The sequence below is a fragment of the Urtica dioica genome, chromosome 5 (assembly GCF_054948205.1).
Source record: "Urtica dioica subsp. dioica isolate 48M chromosome 5, U.dioica_male_clone48M_v1_H2, whole genome shotgun sequence".
NCBI lineage: Eukaryota > Viridiplantae > Streptophyta > Magnoliopsida > Rosales > Urticaceae > Urtica > Urtica dioica.
Window position 1 is genome coordinate 37,641,974 of NC_142760.1, and position 11,655 is coordinate 37,653,628.

At 35.0% G+C, this 11,655-nt stretch overlaps 1 protein-coding gene across 1 annotated transcript; it reads left to right on the forward strand.

Annotated features, from left to right (window-relative positions):
* Nucleotides 1-2,605: 2,605 nt before the first annotated feature.
* On the forward strand, nucleotides 2,606-11,554 carry ATM2 (myosin 2). Its single transcript, XM_089614899.1, has 25 exons — nucleotides 2,606-3,195; nucleotides 3,328-3,845; nucleotides 4,361-4,462; nucleotides 4,564-4,707; nucleotides 4,797-4,947; nucleotides 5,073-5,100; nucleotides 5,267-5,435; nucleotides 5,541-5,604; nucleotides 5,744-5,757; nucleotides 5,839-5,923; nucleotides 6,419-6,522; nucleotides 6,626-6,764; nucleotides 7,165-7,283; nucleotides 7,369-7,521; nucleotides 7,598-7,687; nucleotides 7,836-7,913; nucleotides 8,017-8,175; nucleotides 8,352-8,525; nucleotides 8,683-8,888; nucleotides 9,047-9,182; nucleotides 9,324-9,453; nucleotides 9,735-9,845; nucleotides 9,927-10,042; nucleotides 10,267-10,464; nucleotides 10,713-11,554. Exons 2-25 carry the CDS (start codon nucleotides 3,453-3,455, stop codon nucleotides 11,166-11,168), a joined length of 3,519 nt encoding a protein of 1,172 aa, XP_089471025.1. The 5' UTR covers nucleotides 2,606-3,195; nucleotides 3,328-3,452; the 3' UTR covers nucleotides 11,169-11,554.
* The last annotated feature ends 101 nt before the right edge of the window (nucleotides 11,555-11,655 follow it).

Consider the following 11,655-nt stretch of genomic DNA (forward strand, 5'->3'; position numbering starts at 1 on the left):
GTGGCTCCAACAATTAAAGAAAGACAATAGGAGCCAAATAGAAATACTCCACATAATTTTGTTTCCCATCATTTTTAATGTACATGTCTTTAAATTTTAATTTTAACGCCATTTTATTAAAAAAAATTACAAAATTGCCATTAAAAGAAAAAAAAAATAGTGTTGTTTGATTAAATGTGGACAACTAAAATGGCACGAAATTAAAAATTTATTCTGTTCTGACACTATTCATGAAAGTGAAATTCTGTTTCAATACCATTATAATACTATTTAAAAAAAAATTCTTAAAAAATGGACTATTTTTAGGTTTAATTTTTTTTTAAATCAAGTGAATAGTGCCAGAAATTAATCTATACAATATGTTTAGTTTTGATTTGATCATAATTTTGACACTGCTCAAACCGAAAAACTATGGTCTACTAAGGCTCAAATTCTGGTTCGGCCGAAACGGAAGTTCCATTCCCGACCGAATCTTCAGATTGAGTTGTATTTTCCTTATCGCAACTGATGAATTTTATTATTAATCAAACTATTAAATAATTTAGTCTACGTTTGGACTCGTATAATCGTTAGATTTTGCCAAATTCATCATCAATATAGCTTATTGGTTTTTATCAATATATGCTTCATGAGGAGCACTTCCATGAACTAAAAAAATTTCGGATAATTAATTGGAGATTGATTAGTTAGATATTGAATTAGTAATCAAACGAGTCTTGTACTCATCAAATAAACAAACAAGGGTTATTACTTTGCTAAATTCATGTAAATGATGACCTTGACAAATATTGTGGACCCTTAAGCTAAAAGCTAATTAGTGTGTGACTTCTTAAGCTAAAAGATTGAATGCTTTAAGAATACTTTGATGTTGTTTTTATAATTTGAAATTTTTATTGCTTTTAAGGTGGTTGAAAAGCTTAATGTGAGCAATCACACACATAATGTTAACCACTAGTCAATTATTTCATTAAAATCAATTTAAATGCATTATTTTTCTTTAAGATAATGTTTACAATTGTATAGCAAAAGGGAACATTAATCACAACAAACTTCCTAATTAATTAGGACGTTTTAAACCTTCATATCTTGGTTGGCAAAGATTAATGACACTCATTCCATGAGTTACAGCTTATAAGTACACAAAGAAATAACAAATAATTAAACTTAATTGAAGAGCTAATAAATTAATAAAGGAGTTTGTTGAGTCCTTTCATTCAAAGAAAAATTATAACTTGCAACAAAATAAAACCAAGATTTGTCATTTTGTTTCTATGAGAAAAAAAAAAGGAAATATATTTCCTTTTTTAATTGGAAAGAACCAAAATTAAAATCAAAGCAAAAACAAATTTTTTTTTTGTAATTGCTATCTTCCTCATACTAGATATTTATGAGAATTTTAGCAGATGTCGATCATGAGTAATCATTGAGAGTATTCAAATATGTCTAAAGCATATTCATTTCTCGATTTACATATGTTTTCCCCCATATCAATCCATATACATTTTACTTTCCAAGTAAGGGAAATCATTGACTTGTATGAAATAAAGAAATAAAATATTTTAAATGTTGTTCCAACAAAAAAAAAAAAGATGAGAAGGGTATATGTGGAATTTCCTAGCAGAATTCAAAGAAAAATTTCATTTTGCCGAGGAGAAATATCAAGGTCAACCTCATAGTTGCCAAATAATAAAATTTGACTTTTGACTTAAAATCGGACAAAAATATGATTTCACTCATTTTTTCCTCTTTCACTCTCTCCCTCATTTTTCACTTAAAATGATATTATCTTTTTTTTTCGGATTTAAGATTCCGACACTTAAAATGACCAAAACAGTAAGATTTTCATCTTTATTTCGTGTTTGAATTGTTGTAGGATAATTTTAATAATGATTAAAGTTATTTGGATCGGTTTTGGAAAAGTTAAGATTTTGAATTTGAGATTTTTTTCCCGATGAAATACGATGATTTAAGATGAAATCCGATGAAATTCATAGATGTTTACGATGAAATACGATGATTTATGATGAAATTTGAAGATTTAAGATGATTTTCTATGAAATACGATTATTTAAGATGAAAAAATGGGCTAAAATGATTTTTTTGTCCAAATTTAGGTCAAAAATCTCATTTTAAATATTTTTCAACTATGAAGTCTAGTTTTGATATTTCTCTAAGTTTTAAGTCCACGAAAACAAATTTCAAATATAGGTAGATACTAGATACCAATCTTGTAATTTCCTAAAAAATACGTGCTAATAAAAAAACACCACTTCTTTCAAGTCCACGAAAACAAATTTCAAATATAGGTAGATACTAGATACCAATCTTGTAATTTCCTAAAAAAATACGTGCTAATCCAAAAACACCACTTCTTTTTTTGTCCAACACACATACCACCTCTCTGCTTGTCACTTATATATTACTCGCATCTAATGTTCTTTTCTAATTTTTTTTTAAATTAAATGAAATCCATAATAAATTATAAGTCCAATATTATTCTATATCACCGTCATCATTACTGTTACGTTATTTTATCTATTTCTTTTTCACTCCTTATCAGATCCAAACGGTTTTCTCAAGACACGAATGTTCACCAACCTGAAACTTTTGAATTTATATTTTCTCTCGAAGAAAAAACTAAAATATAACGATAAAAACAAACTACAAAATAAAAGCTTGAAGAGAGCCAGAGACAACAACAACAGCAAAAAAAAAAAAAAAAAAAAAAAAAAAAAACGACGACATCTCTCATTTTAATTTTCAAAACCCAAAAAAGAAAAAGAAATAGAAAAATTAAGTTTACAATATTGTTGTTGTTTCTAAAATAAAGACCATATTTCTAATTTCAATTGTTCAATTCAATCAGAAGCCTACTATTTTATTTTATATTCCATTTATTTAGAAACTATCTTCTTCTTCATCTCCTTCATTATTCTTTCTTTCTCTGTTATTTCAAAGGTTGTTTCTTCTCTCTCTCTCTCTCTGAAGAACAATTTTTCGTTAACGTCTCTTCATTTCGTGGTCTGTATTTCTCACTTTCTTAGACCTCGAAACTCACGCTTTTTTTTTTTTTTTTTCCTTATCGAGTTTCGAATATCGTGGTCTCGGAAATGCCAAATGCTATTTTTGAATTCGCTCTCTCGTGAAGGTTTTTATGTTTTCGACGGAATTAGAAACGATTACTAAAAAGGAAAGGCGAGTCGTAGCTGTTTCGCTTTCAAATTTGGATATTTGAGCTATATCTGGAGTCAATTCGGTGGTTTTGACGAGAAGATTTGAGGATTAAGGAGATAATTAGAGGTTTTGGTTGCTCTGTTCTGGAGCTAGGTTTTGTGGAATCATGGTTACCGGAGTCGGAGTGTGAAAATTCAAGCTTTTCAGGTGTTCGTTGAACTTTTTATTTTCTCTCTTTCTCGGAGAAATTTGAGTTTCCTGTTAATAAGAGGCGAAAGATGATGCTATCGGCGTCGCCGGCGACGATCGGCCGGAGCTCGTTGGAGGAAATGTTGGATTCGCTGCGGCGGAGAGACGAAGAGGAGAAACCAAAGGATTTGCCTCCGGCATTGCCAGCTCGGCCGACCTCGCGTGGCCGGCTTCCTCCGGCGAGGCGGTCTCTGCCAACTAACTTCAGCCTCGGAGACGAGGATCGGTCGCCGGAAAATCTGCCGAACGGAGTTGAGGACGTGAAGAGGAAGGAGAACGGTTCGGGTGCGGAGATGAGTTTTTTCGGGAGCAAGAAGGCGAGAGACAGCAGTGGTGACGATTCGCCTTACGAGGAGATCGGAAACGAGCTGGAAGAGAACTCAAACGACGGGGATGATAACATTGGATACTTCATCAGAAAGGTATATATGGACTTAAAATGTGAAGATTATTATGTTTCATAGGTTTTGATTAGATTTTTTGAAGGTTCACTATAGCTAGGTGGATTTGTGTTGTGTCTTAAAGATGTACTTAAATTTAACGTTAAATTTGTTGAAAAAATTGTCTTTACTGTAAACACAGAGATCTTAGTTGGAAGAAAACGCTGCTAAAGATCTCAGTTTCGTACACTTTAGTACTGAGTCTACTTTCTATGCTAAATTGGATAGCGATGGAAGATTCAGTTTAGCAAGGTGCTGGGATTTGTGTCATAATGATGCCCTGAAATTGTAACATTGAATTTTGCAAATATTATTGTGATTTAGACAGTCTGGACATGGGTTTAAGCTTAAAGGAAATATTGCAGAAGTCGTTGGGTATTTGTATGTGTATCATCGCTTAACCTTACTATTTGTGAAAACACTGTAGAATTATTGACTTAGCTTCTAATGTACTATTTGGTAAAATTATATCTAACAGAATTAGAATTTCGTTTCAGAAACTTCGTGTCTGGTATCGATTGCCATGCGGCCAGTGGGAGTTGGGGACAATACAGTCAACTTCAGCAGAGCATGTTCATGTTGCTCTCTCGAAGGGAAATGTAAGTTCTTGCCCTGTATATAATAAGCTGTATGAACTATTAGTATTTTTGTTTATCTTTTTCTGTCTATTCGTTTATTGATTTTCGCACAACTTCTATAGGTCATGAAAGTTGCATCGTCTGAGCTTTTACCAGCAAATCCAAATATCCTCAATGGAGTGGATGATCTTGCACAGCTCAGTTATTTAAATGATCCATCTCTTCTTCACAATCTCCAGTTCAGATACTCTAAAGATACGATTTATGTAAGTGGATGCTTTTCCTTTATACGCATCTTCTAGTAATTTTCATTATCTTGTTGCTCTCATTGTAATTTTTTCCCCCTCTTCTGAAGAGCAAAGCAGGACCAGTCTTGCTTGCTGTCAATCCCTTCAAAGATATTCAAGTTTATGGAGATGATTTTGTCAAGGCATATAAGGAAAGGAGAATGGACAGTCCTCATGTTTATGCTGTTATAGACAAAGCTTATAATGAGATGATGAGAGGTGAATTTTTTGTATTTTTATAATCAGAGTGATGCTGTTTTTGACATTGAGATTAGGATTTATCTCATCGTCACTTAACTTTGGCTCTAAACCTTTTCTTTTTCTATGTAACTTCAATATTGCAGATGAAGTAAATCAATCGATTATCATAAGGTTAGAGTCGTCAATTAATTGTATATGTATTGGTGCTTCTTTATAGAATTTTGCTTGGTGGTTTTTCATCCAATTCGAACCTCAATCTCTGTCCACATCAGAGATTCGAAGTACCATTTTCCCATGTTGATTTTTTTTTTCTTTCTTCGCTACCCTTTTTTTACAGTGGGGAAAGCGGAGCTGGGAAGACCGAGACAGCGAAATTTGCAATGCAGTATTTGGCTGATCTTAGTGGTCACTGTTCTGGCACCGAGGAAAAAATCCTTCAGAGCAATTATATTTTGGAAGCATTCGGGAACGCAAAGACATATAATAATAAAAATTCTAGCCGATTTGTGAGTTCACCTCATATGAAAATCATCATTTGATTGCTTAATGTTGTGAAAGCGAGATTGAAAAGTTATACAATTGGCTGAAAATTTATTTCTGATTGGTTGCAGGGGAAGTTGATTGAAATTCATTTCACTTCGTCTGGGAAAATTGTTGGTGCTGACATCCAAGCATGTAAGTACTTCTGTCTTTTTCTGCTCTGGGTGTGAAATATAATTTTTTTTTTTAATTATAAATTTTGATACTGATCCAATTATCTCAACTTCATGTGACTGTCAAACATGAAAATCTCTCAACAAATCATAATGGACAGTTCTTCTTGACAAGGTAACTATTGATGTAATTTCATAGATGCTTTCAAATTATTTAATATTCCTTATCTGATCCTGTACTGTTCTCTTTGGGCAGTCACGAGTTGTTCAGGTAGCCGATGGCGAAAGGTCATACCATATCTTCTATCAACTCTGTGCTGGTGCTCCAAAACATCTAAGAGGTAAGCATTCAGTTCGGTTGATTTATTACTACGTATATATGTTTATAAATATGACATTGACTGTGTAACAATACATAATCCTTGTCTTTCAAGTCAAGTACTAGCAGTTATACTGAAAAAAATGCGTAGTTGGTGAATCAAATCAAACCTTTGAGCCCCTGGGTTCTCTTAAGTTCTAGAAATCCCATGTGCACGTGTAATTCTGATGTGCTTAAAATAGCAGATATATTTAGTTTTAAGTCATTCTTGTACTGTAGAGGACATATAGACTAGATAGATATTGACGTTTAGCAGTGATGTTGATAGTCATGTATGCTTTATGGTGTCAATTCAGAAATTTGTCATTTGTTTCCTTTTTATAAAGTTAGATGCACCTACCGCATGCAAAGTCTTAGTCATCACTTCAAACTTAATAAAAGCATATATACGATATGTATATGTCCGTGTATTTGTATGCACGTGTGTATACGTATAACTTTTTTTTTTCTTTTGCAGAAAAACTAAATCTTAAAATGGCTACCGAGTACAAATATCTTAACCAGAGTGATTGCTTAGGAATTGATGGTGTTGATGAAGCTGAGAAATTCCATACTCTCTCGGTACGGACGCAATTTATGTTGCAACAAAATCTCACATGGTTTTTATACGATTTATCTTCATCTCATTGTTTTTATTATTTCTTCCCGCTTACCATATAACCAGAAAGCACTCGACATTTTACGGATTTCTAAAGAAGATCAAGAGCGTCTATTTTCAATTACTGCGGCTGTATTATGGTTGGGAAACATATCATTCGAAGCTGTTGACAATGGCAACCAAGTGGAGGTTTTGTCTGATGAAGGTAACCCATATCTACCATCTTTCTGTTAGACCTGGAAGGGTAGATAAGTAATTTTATTTTATTTTGTTATTTATTTGTATAAATTAATTTTTGTATAAATAAGTTGGCGTTCCATTAGGTTTATGAGAACAGCTATCGAGTTATTTTATTTTCTTTCGTTGTAGACAAGTGTAATCAGAGAGATTAATTCATCTCTCGCATTGTGAAGCGAGTTTATCAATAATATTAGCAATTTGTGTTTCGAGCTACCCTGGATCGTATCACTTCCTTCTTTTCCTTGCAGTTGTTTTTTAATAAGGATTTTTTTTTTTAACTCTTTAAGGAATGAGGAAACTGGAAGTTGATATCTCTCGAGTCATTACAATAAATGTTTTTTTTTTTTTTTTTTTTTTTTTTGCAGCTGTAACCAATGCTGCAAAACTGATCGGCTGCAGTACCGAAAAGCTGATATTATCGTTGTCTAGACATAAAAGTGAAGCTGGAAAGGACAGCATTGCCAGGAAATGGACCTTACAGCAGGTTTGCCTACTATAAGATGAAAGAGTCCATTTTCTCCCTCCTACGAAAGCTTTCACCTGAAATTAAATTTACCCTCATTATGCAGGCAAGTGACAGAAGGGATGCTTTGGCAAAATTTATCTATGCGAGTTTGTTTGACTGGCTTGTAGAGCAGTTAAACAAGTCGGTTCAGGTGGGAGCAAATGATGTTTGGAGATCGATCAGTATTCTTGACATATATGGTTTTGAGACTTTTCAGGTATGAGTTTCCCCATTCACGTGTCACTATTTTAGTCAGTTCGGGGATCGTAATCGTCAAATCTTTGATTCCTCAGAAGAACGGCTTCGAACAAATGTGCATTAACTATGCAAATGAGAGGTTGCAACAGCATTTCAACAGGCATTTGCTTAAACTTGAGCAACAGGTGGGCATATTTGACTATGGAAACTATGCAATAGCTTTATGAAGCTTATACGTTCTAAAATACTGTTCTTTTTAACCAAATTTATCTCGCTTACCATCCCTTTATTTTCTGTTTCTCTTTCTAATGATACATTTCGTGTTGATTTCAGGATTATGAACGGGATGGTATTATCTGGACCAAAGTAGACTTTGCCGATAACCTAGAGTGCCTGGATCTATTTGAGAAGGTATATTAGAAAGCCAAGCCTTTGATATGTGTCGATATGTGTGAGGTTCTACCATTACAGCTTTGAAGTGGTCTAAATCAGCAAATATCTTCGGAATGTGCAGAAATCTTCAGGGTTGATATCTGTGCTGGACGAGGAATCAAACTTGCCCAAGGCCAGTGATTTGACCTTTGCCAATAAGTTAAAGCAACATTTGAGTTTGAATTCTTTCTTCAAAGGAGAAAGAGGAAGGGCCTTCAGTGTTCGACACCATGCTGGAGAGGTTGGTTTTGTTATTGTTAAGTAGAGTCTTCATTGTTGTGAAAGAGGTTGTGGAACTGCATTTCTGGAAGAATACATTTATTCTGATAGAATACATTTATTTTTTTATTTTTTTATAAAGCTCTTTTCTTATGGTTTTCCCTAACTATTTAAACGCTTTCTTGTTATTTCTGCTAGGTTCTTTACGATACAAATGGCTTTCTAGAGAAGAACAAAGATTCTTTGCATACTCATTTTCTCCACCTGCTCTCATCTAGTCGCAATGAACTACTAAAGTTGTTTGCGGCCAAAATGGAAAGTCGAATCAGTTCATTGGATTCCCAGAGCCAGAGTTTTGCAACAGAATTTAAGGTAATGAGTGCATAATTCTTGAGCTTGATATCTTTAGACGTAACCCTTTTGTTTTTCGGAGCTTAATTATTAAAGGCAATTTTAGTCTAAGACATGGCCGGCATATTACCATATCTCTTAATAATAATTTTCAATACTCATTGGTCTATTCTTGTAGCTATTGTTGTTCAAACTAATGCGCCGTTTGGAGAGCACAAGACCCCATTTTATTTGTTGCATAAGGCCAAATAATAAGCAGCTTCCTGGCAAGTATGAAGTAGATATTGTTGCCAAGCAACTACGATGTTTTGGAGTGTTGGAGATTGTCAAAGTATCACAAATGGGATATCCGACTAAAATGAAACATCAAGAGTTTTCAGCAAGGTGAGCTGACACTGTTAAATACCCCTCTAGTCATCGATCCTCTTTTTGCTGTTGTCTGGGAGATACAAAAATAACGGCGACAAATAGTACCGTAGATATCCTTGTTGCACGTGTTTACTTTAACAATGTTTCTAATGTGCTTTTTTATTTTTCTTTAGGTATGGGTTGTTACTTCCGAAGTTTAGCCTACCTGAGGATCCATTAAGTGTATCCATAGCTGTTCTTCAACAACTAGGGCTCCATCCAGAGACGTACCGAATCGGCTACACTAAAGTGTTTCTTCAGTCGGGACAGGTAAACCGAAATTTCTGTTATTACTGCAATATTATTATTTTATTTATCTGCTCATTTTTGGCTGTGAGTGCATTTTTTATTTTATTTTTAACTGTAGTGAAAGGTATTTTGACAACTTGTGTTGTCCTCTGTCCTTCATAGATTGAGAAATTGGAGCAAAAGAGAAGACAACTTCTACGAGGTATAGTTGGTGTTCAGAAATATTTTCGTGGCCACCAGGCTCGGCGTCGTTTCAATGAGCTTAAAAAGGGAGCGAAATCATTAAAATCATGTAATGCAACCCATCCTCAATCATTTCATTTCTGATTTTTTTTAAAGAAATACTGGGACTATTATAATGATAACGGCTCTGCCGGAAAGAGCATTTCATTTCTGATCTTAAAATAATAAAGAATAAAAAATTTCAAGACTTTGCACACAAGTGAAGTTGTGGCACAAGCAACACTTTTCTTGGGTCATAATACATTCACTTCTACTCCTCGGATAAGCCTAAGTTGGCTACGCAATTGAATTTCTTCCCTAACTCGGTAATTATATACTTCCATAATGCAGGCATTCATAATGAAATTACGAGGAGCAAGAACAATATTGTCGTAAAGTGGCGCACAGCTAGTGCTCCTAAAACCGATGAAGAGCTGGAGGCAGTTATTCAGATACAGTCAGGTAAAAGTTTTTACTTCATTCTTAGTACACACTTTGGCTGTGTTTCCCAAAATTCTCATTCTGTGTTATTTTCTTCTTTAGTAATTCGGGGAGTATTAGTTCGGAAGCAACTTAATGGCACACATGGGCCGAGGATAACAATACCGAACAGTGAAAAATATAGAAAGAAGACTGGAAGAAGGGTATCTGACGTCAAGGTATTATTTTTTTGGATCATAATTATGATAAAAATAAAAATAAAAGATCTTTTTTTGCTTCACCTTATGGCATTCAGTGGCGTTAACTTGTGTCATAGTTCTTGGACAAAAAACTTACAGTTACACAGTTCCTTCAGGATCTTCTGATGCTATCCATAAATGTCAATATTTAATTTTTAAATGTTATATCTCTTGTGTCTCTAATGTGAATTTTCATTTTACAGGAGCAGGTTGATATGCCTTCATCCGTAAAAGAGCTTCAACAGCGAGTCGTCAAGGCAGACGAAACTGTGGAGCAAAAGGAAGAGGAAAACGCCGCTCTTCGTGAGCAACTACTTCAGGTTGAGACAAGATGGTCGGAATACGAGCTAAAAATGAAGTCCATGGAAGAATTGTGGCAAAAACAGATGGCATCTCTGCAAGTAAGTTTGTGTGTTAGATCAATAATAAATGTTTATTAAAAAAAGTTAAAGAAAAAGAAAGGAAAAAAAAAGTTCAATATTAAACATATAATCTGTAAACCCTATGCTTATATGCTTTTCGCATGCTACAAAAGTTAAAAAGTAAATTATGAATAAACACGAGATGTACGTCTTATTTTCCGAATCTGTTTAGAATTGTGCGGTATTATAACACAAGGAGTCGTATTTTGACCTCGACTATGTTGCAGATGAGTCTCGCTGCAGCGAGAAAGAGCATGGTCGATACCCCGGCGGGTCAAATACCCGGAAGAGCCGAAGCCGCCACGTCACCGCGGTACTACGACTCGGACGCCACGTCAATGGGATCTCGGACCCCCGGCGCAACCACGCCCCTCAAAAACTCGAACAGCGTCGGAGTCGGACGGGACACGAACGGAACCCTCAACGCGGTCAGCAATCTCATCCGCGAGTTCGAGCAGCAGAGACAGACCTTCGACGACGACGCCAAAGCCCTCACGGAAATCACCAGGCCGGGCTTGCCGATCTCGAAATCGAACTCCGACGCGGAGCTTCGGAAGCTCAAGATCCGGTTCGAGATGTGGAAGAAGGAGTACAAGGCCAGGCTGAGGGAGACGAAATCCAAGGTCCACAGGCTCGGACAATCCGACGGCCGCCGGAAGTGGTGGGAGAGAATCAAGTCGTAGCCGGAAATTTTTTTTCCCCGACAAAAATTCGTGCAAATACGGAAAGAGGAAAAGAGAGCTTTGTTGTATATCTGTCACATCTACCGATTTTTCGCAACCCAGGTGGAAGTTTGGATAAAGTTTGTGCATACCTAGAAGATAGACCGTTGTAGTGATTTCAGCTCAAGATCAGTTAAATTTGTGTATATGTTCGTTGTTGTTTATTGTTATTATTTAGACGTTAGTATAGAAACCGCTTCAGAGGTCAAGCACTGAAGATACATGGGAAAAGTGTTCATATACTTTCCCTTGTTTATGTGTAGTTATTTTCTTTTATTGTGTTACTGTTATTCATGTTCATGTTCTTCACATTCATCAGAATAATATGTTATCAGACTCGGCACTCACTTTCCTCTCATCTATAATCTTTTACGTGTCTTTAAAAGCATGGAACATGGATTAGTAAAATTGACGTGAGTTCATTGAAAATTTTCTAACTATATCGGTG